Source organism: Lissotriton vulgaris, unplaced genomic scaffold (genome assembly GCF_964263255.1).
Source record: "Lissotriton vulgaris unplaced genomic scaffold, aLisVul1.2 SCAFFOLD_1518, whole genome shotgun sequence".
NCBI lineage: Eukaryota > Metazoa > Chordata > Amphibia > Caudata > Salamandridae > Lissotriton > Lissotriton vulgaris.
In genome coordinates, this window is record NW_028244322.1 from 80,813 (window position 1) to 94,702 (window position 13,890).

Sequence of the window (13,890 nt, forward strand, 5' to 3'; positions counted from 1 at the left end):
CCACAAAGTTCACCGATAAAGCTGACTTGGGTTGTAGGTTAAACACAAATATATTGACCTGCTTGAAAATATTGGCTTTCACAACATTGTCAAGGCAAGCATGCATAGTGGAGTGTAGATTTACTATTCTAACACCACATCCACTACCACGATGATATTGTGCAAATTAATATCTTGCATTCAAAGTTACTGCAGGTAGATATGTTTAAGTTGATATTTTCTATTGAGCCAGTTTTTCGACTTATCTTCTACTTACCCATTTGCGTTTCATTTTTAGCTGAAAATTTGGCACTGCAAGGAACAGCTACACAAAGCACCCAGTATCCAGACCAGAATCCAGACCTTGGGCGGCCATCAAACCCACTCAACACCAAGCGCAATGGGAACTACTATGGAAAGTACTGCTCTGCCACCAACGGGGGCATGAATCCATGGTGGAGACTGGACTTAGGACAAAGACAGTCAATTGGATCTATTGTGGTGGTGAACAGAGCTGACTGCTGCCCTGAGAGACTCAGAGGTGCTCAAGTTCGTGTAGGAGACAACACAAACAACAACAACCCTGTGTAAGTTCTGCTAATTGTGCATTTGACTGCAGTGAGCCAAGGGGAGCTTGATATTGGAGAAGCTTTACCAACAGTGTTTAGAATAAGCTTGTTGCTCAGCAGGTACTCAATATACCTCTCATCTTTGATTGTCTGATTTGTGATGCAACCCTTCATAGATCTTCCTCAAGTTTCATAATACATTGGCTCAAACATCACTTTCGTCTTCGCATCTTATGTACGATACTGGTGGGTGGGCTTCCATGACAACAGGTGAACCTAACTCTGTTCTTCTTGTTGTGTCTCTGGTTCTACAGGTGCGGCACCATCACTGACCTAAGTGCCGGGTCCGTAACTACGCTCTGCTGTAAAGGGATGGTGGGCCGCTACGTCAGTGTTGTCATCACAGGCCGCAACGAATACCTCACCCTGTGCGGAGTGGAAGTATACGGTGTTCTGCCACCACAGCTGCCGAGTGTGTACTGGTAGTCACGAGGGGCGCTCGCTCACATTCATGGTCATGTGTCCAATATAGGACCTCTTTCCCCCTAGATGGTTCTGTTACTTTGCAGTCACTTCTTATGTAGCAAATACCTGTAATTCCAGCAAGAGTTGTGCAACCCAGCATGCACCATTAGTTCCCTGGGCATTTATTATGTGTGCAGTGGCTGGAAAGCCATTATGTTTGCTCTGCTTGTTAGAAACAATACACGTCTCTGTTTGAAGAAAAAGGTTATTTTTGCCCAATTATGCAGCAGTCTATAATAAGGCACCATATGCTTAGAAGAGGAAGATGAAATCACTGAAAGTGCCTCTGTGCTCTGAGGCCAGTGCACTTATTCCATGGGAGAATGAGAGGAAATGGGAAGTAAGACGAAAACCACCAGGTACCCTGAGAGTTTTGCAGTTCGGGTGTGACTCTGTTATGCAGACCATTGCCATTAGGCAGGTTTACCAACCTTTCAAAAAGCCCAACTTTGCTCCAGCCGCAGCCGGTACAGGTAGGAGCAGTGGGGTGGGGGACCCGGGTGAAGATTGACGATGAAATAAATAATTGACTTGCCCTGGTCATCATCCGTCTAAATCCCCCACACCAGGTCCTGCATGCCGGCTTGTTCAGTGATGTCAAGTTATGATCATGTCCACCCTCTCCATGCAGTAGCCTCAGATCTGTGCACTGCTTTGTCTGGCTGTCTTTACATACATTGCTGTTGCTAGGTTACATCTTGCAGCAGTGGTACTTACTGAATGACAGCATAGATTGTGGACTTATTTACTCACACGAGATCTGAGAGAAGGATTTTAAAGAAAGATACATTTGTGCAAAGGCTTTTATTGAACCACGAAATGCTTATGGATTTGGAACTATAATGAGAATCTTTTCTCAGATGGCTTTCTTCAGCTCCCTCCTTTAAAAGGCTCTGTGTGAACCTGTGGTCTGGTTGCTCTTGGAGGTTTCAGTTACTTTCAGGATTTCTGAAGAGAATTAAAATTATATAGAGATTTTGAAAAATGACAGAACATGAAATAATGCTTACCTTGTTTTCAAAATCCGTATAGCATTTCAATTCTCTTCAATGCAAAATTCCACGTCTTGTCTACCATCTCTCCTACCTGTAAAGTCAGCCTTTCCTGGATCCATCTGACTGATAACCTACTTGTAAGGATCATAGACGAAGGTCAAAAGTTTTATAAAACGTACATTCACAGCCAGAATAGGAGCGCTAGATACAGATTACAAGCCGATAACAGCAGTACTACTGCTCAATTTATAAGAAACTTGCTGATAATAAATGAGAAAGTTACACCAAGCTTACCCACTTAGGCCTAAAACAGCAGTAGTGATACTATAAAAAGTTATATCTACATAGATGGTGAAAATGCCAATACACGAGCCAAAAAATAACATATCCAAACATTTAGCTAGTTTCTAAAAATACTCATAATTTACCTTCAAATACAGGCTTTTGATTTTGGGTTGAATTCACTAAAAAGGTGTTATTTTGAGTCTAGAACACAATTTCTTTTCTTAATTGCCAGATCTTCATATTTTGTTTAATTTCACATAATTTTGACTTTCATATGAGAAAAAGCATAATAAGTAACAACAGTATGTGATACACTCCGTCTACAGTACATTCGAAGCACAACATGGAAGACCAGGTTAAAGGTTATGTCCGAAAACCTTCTAAGATATAGTCAAGACCACGAGTAGTGTGTAATATAAGGAGTAAAAAGTAATGTGTGTTTAAAACCTGGATCAGACAGAGTGTAACATGGCAGGAAGGTTGGCTCAAGAGAGAGAGAGACTATAGAAAAGGTGGACAAGAAGAGAGGAAGAGAAAAAGAAAGGAGGTAGAGAAAGAAAAAAGGAAAAAGTGGGGAGGGTGCAGTAGGGAAGAGGGGGTCTGCTGTGGGTTGTAGACGCACATGGCAACATGGGGATTGACAACCTTAGTGGATCCTAGTGTACTAGTCTAAGCTTGGGGTGGTTTGTTCTCTTGTAGGTATCTGTCTAAGGCATCCCATAGCCACCTGGGCCCGTTGGGGGAGTGGAATCTGGAGGGAAGTACATTGTCAGCATCTTGGATGGAGCATAGTAGGCTCCACCATTTCTCAAGGGGGCTCGGGGGTGTCGATTCCACTCTGCGAGAATGGTTTTAGGCCCTAGTGATGTGAGAAGGTTCACTAGCAGTGCAGTATTGCCTGATACTTTAGAGGAAAGAGGGTTAGCGTGGAGACCCAGTGTTGATGTCAAGAAGTTATTTACAGTTCCTCGTGTTTGAAAATACATGTTTGGTCCTAAAATATCAATTTGCATTTTCCTTCAGTGCTCCCATGTTGGCCTGCCATAGATTGGTGAATTCTGACTTTCCTATCAACAATCTGAGGTAACCAAAGTCTTACCAAGTACACCTCCTAAACTATTTTTTTTAAAAGCCTTGGTACAAGCTCCAATACACTCTCATTTAGACAGCGGCAGAGTAATCTTGGCGGGTCTCCCAGAAATCCGTAATCTTCCCTCTCAGAGATGCCCTACAGACTGCAGTGTTGATAGCGGTGACCACAAAGAAGGAATCAGATTTTGAAACAGCTCCACTGGCTACCCTCGAAGCTCACGTCTCTTTCAAGAATACCTGCATAATGCAAGGCTACTAAAAATACCTGCATAGAAAGTTCCATACCTGGGTAAGTTAATACGTAACAGGAGGTAATGAGACAGTCCAATATCAAAAAACAAAGAAGACCAAAACCGCCCATCAGGCCTTCCTTTGCCTAACACTAAGACACTGCAATCTAATTCCTGAAGCTATAAAAACTATTTGTAACCTTCTTGCCTTTTGAAAATAATCACTCTATTTACCCTAGCCTCCCTAATTTTTTAAGACTATCTTGTTGTTGGACTGTTTATAGTCACCGGTAAGCAAATGTTCACCTAATGCCATACTATAACCTTGCTTGATATATGTAAAGCACGTTGTTGCTCCAGTGGATACAACCGTGCCTATAATCCACCATGAATAAAATAAATACATAGATATTTCCTCCAACGTTATTCCAGGGTTAGACAAAATTATGCCATGGATGCCTCGAATATGTCAAACATGGGACAAATATACCACAGCCATCATCATGCCTCAGTAATGTCATGAATGCCCACAATATGTGAAGGATGAGGAATGTCAGATCCCCGTGCAGAGGGCCATGGGGCAAGCAGGGGTTACTGGGCCGAACCGTGGGGTTTGGGGACTTTTAGTCCTGATGTTCCAGGGCCAGACCTACCATGGATCCTAAGCAACTGGGCCAAGTACCCCTTCAGCACTTGACATATAGTCGTAGAGCAAGCCGAGCAGTCTAAGGCTTCTCAGGAGGGGGGGGGGGGCGTTTATATGTGGCTCCAACCCAAAAATGTAATCTGACAGTCACAAACAAGACACACAGTCAGCTGACATTAGGGGTCTAGCGTTTATAGGCGGATCCTTGAGTCCCACTTCCCTCAAGCTAGCGGTAGTGGTTATTTCCTATTTAGGTTAAGCCCCACTAGTAGTATGAGACCCATTCCAACGCTGTTTTAAAATCATAAGTGTTCTAGTGCCAAAGCACAAGCTGGCAAGCAAGTTTCTCCGGGGCGGACTGGCCCAAAAGCAGTCTTACTTTCACCAGCAGGTTCGGAGTCTCTGAGTGTAATCCAATCTACAGGCGCTGGAGCAGCAGATGTCGCCGGTAAGTATTTCACTGATGGCCTGACGGGTTGCAGTTGGTTGTCCTCAAGTTCCTCACATGTAGTTGTACAGCAGCAGGGGCAGGGGGATTTGCTTCTCCCCCAATGCACGTAAGTTTTGCTCTTCATATAGGTAGTGGGGTGATGTGAAGGTCCTCGTGCTTGTCATCAGTCAAGGTGCAGGCCCGCTAGCTTCACCTCAAAAGCTGCCTCTCATCTCTGATGATGATCTCGAGCATGTCACACTGATTGCTTGGTGGTCCCGATTGTCTCCTCTGGCACACAGGGTTACTGTCTCGCCACTGTACACAAGCTCCCCCAGATAGGCACAGTGGGTCTCCTCACGGTGGCCCCTCCTGGCATTTGAATCTACCGGTTTACTACCATACATGGACTACAGTCCACTCGGCATGGCAATACTCTTCCCGGCAGCCTTATCTGGCATATGGGGGTCACCAACATCGCTCTGCACACAGGCGATGACCCATTCGGTCAGCGACGTTCACATTCCACTTAATTGCAGCCCTCCTCTGACATACGAGGGTTGCCGACCTTCCCTGCATGCGGGCAAATAGCCGATCGGAGCAGCAGCCGTCTCCTTACACCTTGCTAATAAGATCCACCAAAACACACAATGAATGCATCCAGGCAAGGGAGACCTATCTCATACCTTTGGTCAAGAACCCACGTTTTCTGATCCACAACAAATCATTTGTTTTAAGTATGAGAACCCTCACCAACGCCTAGGTGGGCTGCTTCACCATAGGGCTCCTCACACCCTTAACCAATGGTTGAGGTGTGGGCTACAACTCACACTCAGGAAGGAGCTCTTGCAGATTATTCACAAACCCTATGTGAGATACCAGATGTGGGTGAGAATACCAGAGTGTGGTGTGAATAGGATGAAGATTAAAAATACCTTGTGGTTTAGTAAAACATTACTAAATAAGTCTACCCAAGGAATATACTAAAAATTATTATGGTGATATGACTTCAACCTAGTCGTGAATCTGAGGTCAACATGTTTAGGACATTCTCATACCCTACTAATGTATGTATGGCATTCACCAGGACCAAAACCGTTGGATATCACTCTGCAGAAAAGTATGCGTAGATAAAAACAATAATATTGTGACAAATATCCTACAACCAGTGGACTATTTCAAAAGTAAATATGTTCACCCGCTGTTTTATCCTGAAAAGGTCAGGTTTTCAGGCCTCAGCTCACACTCCCACAGACAGTGTGCTTACAGGGCCAAACTGGTCTGCTGCACTGCCAAAAGAATCTGTAAGGAGACCCACACCAGGATTCTCCACTTGACCTTGTTCCCCGTAACAGTCTCTTCTTCCTTACACGGCGCATTGGTGGTCTAGGTTCTAGGGCAGGTGGTATTTTTTTAAATATATATATCTATTTAGAGAACATAATCAGGAAAAGCAAATCAATATACAATAACGATAAAGCTGCATTGAGTCTGGCGTTGCGATGCCCTACCATTAGCAGGAGAAAGGTATACATCAGAAAGCTCACCTCCTGGATAGAAGAGATTCATAGTAGGATATCCTGTCTACCTACCACTCAGTGATGAGGAGCAGGTGGGTGGCCAGTAATATTATTTGAGGTCAGAGAACCTCAAACTGCCCTCGTAGGTGTGTAACACACATTTACGGAAGAAATACGTGGTAGGCCCCCATGATAAATGAAGCTTGTTACCTTGGCTTGTAGTGTGCAGAAAAAAGAAGGGGGATAGGGTGGGGTTAGTTCTGCAGGGTGTAGAGAAATCTCAGCAATGAGACAATTTTGAATAGTGCAGCTCTGCCGGCTACGTTAAAGGGGAGAGTGGCTGAGTGGGTCGTATCCTTCCTAGCTGTAGTAACGAGAAGTATGATGTTGGGGTCCCACGCTTGTTGTTATGGGAGGGCGATATGTATTCCCAGGTAGCGGAAATGTTCCCAGGACCATTAAAACAGGGTTATGGCCTGCATATCGTTATGGGAGCCCAGGAATGGGATAAAAATATAGATTTTGACCAGTTCACAATGACACCTGAAGCATCAGCATAAATCTGTAGCATATGTAAGACACTGGGGATCGAGGTCTCAGGGTTGCCCACATAAAGGAGATATTTAAGATCATCTCCGACCTCGCTAATTTAGATAGAGTAACACTCCCGGCTATAACTACCCAAACCTTGCGTGACTCTTTCAATGCTTTTTTTGTGAACAAGATTTAGGCCATCAAAAACAGCATTCCTTCTTGCCCTACAAACAATAATTAATCTTTGCGTGATCCTAATAGTCACACACTGGACCTAGCCAATCTTTTAATCAAACTCACGTCTGGATCCCTAAATTATAATTGTCACTCGTAGGTCCTGAGAGTAGTAATAATTTGCTTTGCCGATTTAACACTGTCACTTCTCAACGAATCAATCCATACCGGGATCATACCAAATTCCTTCAAAAGAGCAATCATTTCACCTATTCTAAAGAAAGTGGGAGCAGATCCTTTGGATATGAAAAATTATCGGCCTGGGGGAGGAGCTACGCGGGCATCCAAGATGGTTGCGTGAGCAGAGAGCTCCCCGGACCCGCGCCGCCCTCATCGATCTATCCTTTCGATATCCTGATTATTTTGGTGGGCTTTTGAAGTACTACTCTTGCTGATACTGTTGCACTTTTCAGGGCTGGGATCGGACTCTGGGAACCATCTCTACGTCGTCCTACGTTTTCTGGCCTAGCCCCGGACGAGACCGTGGTCTCTGCTGCTCTGGATGGCCGAGATGTAATTCAACAACAACGGTTGCCTGGCATCTGCTCAACCGGTGACGTTGTCACTTTCGCTTTCGGTTTCCCTCTGCCTCCGAGCTGACTACCTAGGAAGCAATCCGCATTCCTGGCTCCGGTAGTCTAGCCAGCTGTGCTCTCTGACTGTAGCCCTGGGCCAGCAGGATGCGATTCTACGTCTAAGTCCTGCTTTGGAGACCAGCGAATCGCTGCCATTTTCACCAGGTCCAGGAAGACCCTTGGCGGTGCTGATTCCAATATGGCGACTAAACCCGAGACGGAGAAACGCAGGACGAAGGTGACTACCCGTGGGGGATCGGTCCAATCCAACGTAATGGACCGCTACACTCAACCAAAAGGCTCCCCCAATGCTGCCAGCCGTAGTCTTGAGGACCCGAGGACGGACCTGGCAGCTACATCGGAGGTGTCCCTTCAAGACCTCATGGCCGCCATTGCTGGGATCAAGACGGACATGGGACAACAGTATGAGGCCATCGTATCCAAGATTGACATGGTGGCGGTGGATGTTACCCATATTAGAGCTGACTTGGCTAAGACCAATGAGAGGGTCAAAGCCTTGGACCTCAAAGCCACCAGTCTGGTTACCGACATGGCGGAAGCACAATCGGAGATCGGTAATTTGCGGTCATCGCACAATCTACTGGCCAGACGCATGGAGGAGTATGATAACAGGGCCCGACGGAACAATATTCACCTCGTCGGGGTGCCGGAGGACAGTGGTGCTGCTTCTATCGATCTCTTGGTCGAAGAATTAATTGTGACCAAACTTGCTCCCGCAGGCCTCAGTAAGTTCTTTGCGGTCGAGCGCGCGTACCGCTTCCCGGGTGGACAGACCAAGCCGGGGGCTCCCCCGAGGCCTATCATTGCTAGGCTATTCAAATTTCGGGACCGGGATGCCATCCTTCAGGCCTCTCGTAGACATGGTCCGCTGAAATTTGAGAACAGCTCCATTTCCATCTACCCTGACTTCACTCCTCAGGTGCAGCGGCAACGATCGGGATTCCTGGGTGTGAAACGTCGATTGCGGGATTTGGGACTTAAGTACGCGATGCTGTTCCCAGCTCGCCTTCGTATCGAGTATAGAGAACGTACTTTCTTTTTTGATCAACCGGACAGTGTTAGCGATTGGTTGGACTCATTGCCCAAGGAGGACACCGAGAGCAGAGGCCCCGGAGGCGCGGACGGAGGTGCATCGGCACAGGAGTGACATTTTAGTTCCTGAGGTTCAATCCTGGGTCGTATTACCTACAGAGTATTGTCTATATGCTTTCACTGTTAGGCCCGGGGGTGGGGCGGGTGGGATTGTCTCTCCCTTCCTCCTCAGGGGTTCTTTGTGTAGAGTTTGATGAAGGGGCGACAGGCACACTGCAGTTTGGGGTGGCTTCTAAGTCAGCAGGGGTGCAGGGTGGGGGGTGTTGTACCGGGTTCTTGGTTGGGGGTAGGGGGGGGGGGGGGGGGTTGACTGTTTTTTGTGTTTTGTATATGTTTTCTCACATGGTACTTTTTCATTTGCTTGTATCCTTAGTTCTGGGGTTCCGGGAGGGGGTGGTTCGGGGGTTCTGCGGGGATGGGGGGTGATATGAAAGTGCTGTCTTGGAACGTTAATGGTCTGGGAGACAGGATTAAGCGTGGTATTGTGCTTCAATTTATTAGACGCCATTCCCCTGATGTAGTTTTGCTGCAGGAGACCCACTTGATAGGGAACGCTTGTAAAGCCCTGGATCGCCGAGGTTACCGACTGGTGGCACACGCGGGTTTCACTTCCGGTTCCCGGGGGGTTGGCATAATGGTAAAATCCTCCCTGCCCCTTGAGATAGACGAAGTCACACTTGACGATCGGGGCCGATATGCTGCTGTTTCGGGGAGGTGGGAGGGAATGCTGATTGTAATTGTTGCGGTTTATGTTCCTCCGGGACTCCAGGCTACTACATATGCTGATCTTGGTAGGACCCTCCTAGGGCTTCCGGACGGTGTCCTTATAATGGGTGGGGACTTTAATTCGGTGGTTTCGGGTGAATGTGACCGGCTGCCCCCCAGGGTTTTGCCTTCGTCCCAATTGTGGCTGACTGAGTTGATTGAGACTTTTGGGTTAGTGGATGTCTGGCGGATGTTGCACCCTACACAAACCCAGTACACTTTCCACTCAGGTGCCCACGGCAGCCTCTCAGGGATTGATTATTATCTGATGTTAACTGCTAATACCTCCTTGGTGCGTGGGATCCGACATCTTCCCAGGGGTATCTCTGACCATTCCCCCCTGTTACTTGAGGCTTCGGTGGGAGACTGTTCTGGAGGTAGGGTCCCCCCTCTTCATCCCTGGCATTTTAGGAAACCTCAGCTTCGTTCAGACCTGGTTAAGGCCATTGACTGTTACTTTGACGAGAATGAGGGATCCGTTTCTTCCCCTACTATCTTGTGGGAGGCTTTTAAGTCCGTCATACGGGGTTCCGCATTGTCCTTTATTGCTGCTGATAAGAAGGCCAGGAGAGAAAATGTGTTAGCTCTTGAGGCAGAAATTACTTCGCTTGAAAGTGGCTTGGGTGGTGACGATACCCCTGCAATTTTGCATTCCTTAGCGCTGAAACAGGCAGACTATAGGGCCCTCGTGACTGACGCTGCTAAAGTGATGCGTATGAATCAGCTGGGCCGGCTCCATGATGTGGGCGATAAGGCAAGTAAGTTGTTGGCGTGGTTGGATAAATCTGAGCGACTGAATCGTGTGGTGCCCGTGATAACCCGTGAGACTGGAGTGTGTGTGACTGATCCGGGGGAGAATGTTTTGTGGACCATTTTCAAACAGTATACCGGTCGGTGAGTGATCGAGACGAGGCTGACTCCCGCTTGCTTTTGCGTGACATCGCGCTTCCCTGCGTGTCGGAGGAGGATAGCTCCGCTCTGGATGCGCCTATTACGGTGGATGAGATTGCCACTGCCATTCAGTCCTTGCGATCAGGTAAAGCTATGGGGCCCAACGGTTTACCTATCGAGCTATACAAGCTGCGTCCGGACAAAATGGCGACCCATCTGCGCACTATGTTTGTTGATGCTTTTGAGGCAGACAGCCTCCCTTCCGACCAGCGTTTGGCCACTATAGTAGTCATTTACAAAGACGGCAAGCCTCGTGATCGGTGCACTTCATATCGCCCTATCTCGTTGCTTAACGCCAAACCTAAGATCCTGGCTAAGGTCCTTGCTAATCTCTTACTGACAGTTATCTGTGACTTGATCCATCCGGATCAGTCCGGTTTCATTCCTCATCGGAATACGGCGCTTTATCTCCATAGACTCCACAGCGTTCTCGCGAGAGCTGGGACCCTTACTGAACCCGCTGTCGTGGCCTCCCTGGATGCCACGATGGCTTTTGATACCATTGAGTGGCCATATCTGTGGGCGGCCCTTTCGAAGTTTGGTTTTGGCCCTAACTTTATCGCGTGGGTGCGGCTCCTGTATGAACAACCGTTGGCCCAAGTCGTAGTTAACGGCAGAGTTTCTAGACCGTTCGCATTGGGGCGTGGCACCCGACAGGGATGCCCGCTCTCTCCACTTCTCTTTGCCTTGGCATTGGAACCACTGGCTGCGTGGCTTCGATGGGAGCCCTAGATTAAGGGGATCCGGTGGGCACCGGACCTGGAGGATCGCGTCTCTCTGTACGCAGACGATATTCTGCTCTATTTTACCTCACCTCAGAAATCCCTCAACGTGCTCTTTGATGTTCTTACCTCTTTTGGGAGGAACTCGGGGCTCGTTATTAACTGGACCAAATCGTGTGTGTATGTTATAGCGGGGGAGCTGCCTCCGCTACCTCGTAGATTCCTGATCCAGGTGGCAGAGACTGGGTTCAAATATTTGGGGATTTTCATTTCCATGGATTCCTCTGTGCGGTATGACCGTAACCTCTATGCTCCTCTTCGTCGCCTCAAACAGGATGTGCGGAGGTGGCGTGGCTTACCTCTGTCCCCATTGGGACGCGCAGCACCTTTCAAAATGATGTCCCTTCCCAGATTTTTGTATGCCTTGCAAAATGTTTTTGATCCTGTTCCCTCCCGCTAATTTCGCGAGGTTGAAGGTCTTCAGAGGCAGTTAATTTGGGACGGACGAGCTCGCATCTCCCTATCTAAACTCACGCTCCCGTGGTATGATGGTGGCATAGCCCTTCCGGACATCAGACGTTACTACTGGGCCTCACAGCTCAGCGCGATTAACCACGTGACGTACTCCCCGGGGCCCACTCCCGCCTTTGCTATGGATAAGCTCCTGTTGCCGGGCGGCAACTTTAATAGGGCCTTATATTCGAAGGCACCAATCCGCCTTCTGACTGGACCTACGAAATGCGCCGTGCGTGCATGGAAAGATGCGACTGTGGCCACAGGTTGGAGTGATAAATTGACGCGAATGACTCCGTTATATGACTCAGAGCGGTTGGGTGGCCTGTGGCGAACGAAAGGGTTTGACAGATGGGAAATGATCGGTATTAGCAAGGTGGAGGATCTTTGGGCCAGAGGCACAATTAAGTCCTTCGAGGCCCTGAAGGTGGAGTATCAACTGGATGACAGGGAATATTTTCGTTATCTTCAGGTGCGTCACGCCTTGCTCTCTGTTTTCCACCTTGGGACGGAAATACCCCAATCATCCCCTCTTGAGGATCGGATTCTGGACGGCCATGTGCCGGACAGCACGATTTCTGTAATTTATAAAAAACTTATTAATACCAGGGCTGATCTTCTGGTGAGGCTTAGGACCTCTTGGACGGCGGATGGCCTCGAACTGGATGACGAGGACTGGCAAATGGCGATTTCCTCCCCCAGGGAGGTGGCTATTCCGTCCCGCCTTCGCTTTGTGCAGTTAAAGATCCTCCACCGAGTTTACATGACTGGTACGCGTCTGGTTCGGATGGGGTTTTCGACTGATGGGCTGTGTAAGCGTGGATGTGGTATGGATGGCACCTTTCTTCACATTCTATGGGAATGTCCGGTGATCGCCGCTTTCTGGTCCAGAGTGCATGATGTAATGGGGCGAGTCACCGGGGTCTCCCTCCTCCCTGAGGCGAGGCGCTGCCTGCTTAATGTGTGGGAGCCTACGGATTGTACGGCTGCTCAGACCTTTTGGATCACTCTGGGCAACATGGTTGCCAAGAGAGATATATCGCAACTCTGGGGCTCCCACAGACCACCTGGGATAAGTGCTTGGAGAGAAAACATGGACTGGTGCATGTTTCGGGAGAAGACGGTATATGAGGCTCGGGGCCGGCCCAGGAAATGGGGTAGAATTTGGTCACAATGGAATGAATACCGTGGAGACATTTGTACCCCACCACTTGATTTTACTGCTAACATCCCCTCGTCCCCGTAATTGACGTTCCTATAGACTGACTACTATGCCTTTCCAATAATCCTCTTCACCGTCTCCCCGCCCCCCAGAAGGATGCCTTTATTCTTTCAAGATTGATCTCCCCCCTCCCCCCCTCCCGTGTCCTAGACACTGTTCCCACCATGTGAGTGTTTGTGTTTGTTTCAAATTTCATCAAAATTATAAAATGAAACCTACGTTATCCTTCCTCTTATGTTTGATGCCAATGCACCGTAGTGATGTTATTTCTTGCTTTTTCCGCAGCGCAATGTGGTCTGGAATATTGTCGATTGTCATAGCGGCCGGCCCGATTGGGTTGTAGGCAGACGCTGTGTACTGTGCATACGATAATAAAGGTTTAAAAAAACATTATCGGCCTATTTCCCTTCTGCCATATCTGGCAAAACTACTTAAGGCCCATGTAGTTCCCCATCTTTGTTCATTTTTAGAGGAGTCAGACTTTTTGGTCCCATGTCAAGCGGGTTTCCGGCCAGCACATCCCACAGAAGCAGTAATCATGTCCTTAACCCCTTCGCTGCAAGGCCTTTACCGCCCCTGTGCTAAACCTTTTTTTTGGCATGTGGGGTAGTGTGCTCTTATGCCCCTGTAACTTTTTGACCACATAAGGTATCCAAGCCAATTATGCGTCCATATTTTCCAACATCGTGGGGATTCTAAATGTACCCAGTGTTTGTGGATTCCCCTGGAGGGGACCCAGAAATTAGCCAAAATACAGGTAAATTTAGTTTTTTTTGGGAAAAAGGGCTACAGATGAAAGCGTCTGGTTTTTCCCCTGCAAATGGTATCAACAGAGGGGTTGTGGTGCTGAAATCAGCATTTCCACAGATTTCAGGGACAAGCAGACTTTTGTCAAAAAAACAAAACATTTTTACACAGTTTTGCCATTTTTCTGGGACACAACCTATTTTTGCAATTTTTTTGTGCTTTCAACTTCCTTCCAGTTAATGG

The 13,890-nt window shown here is 47.7% G+C and overlaps 1 protein-coding gene across 1 annotated transcript in view; it reads left to right on the forward strand.

Annotated features, from left to right (window-relative positions):
• Positions 1–920: 920 nt before the first annotated feature.
• Positions 921–13,890, forward strand: part of LOC147667608 (uncharacterized) — a 48,246-nt gene continuing 35,276 nt past the window's right edge. Inside the window, exon 1 of the mRNA XM_086948790.1 lies at positions 921–1,020. Coding sequence (XP_086804916.1) covers positions 921–1,020 — 100 coding nt within the window. The remainder of the gene's footprint in view (positions 1,021–13,890) is intronic.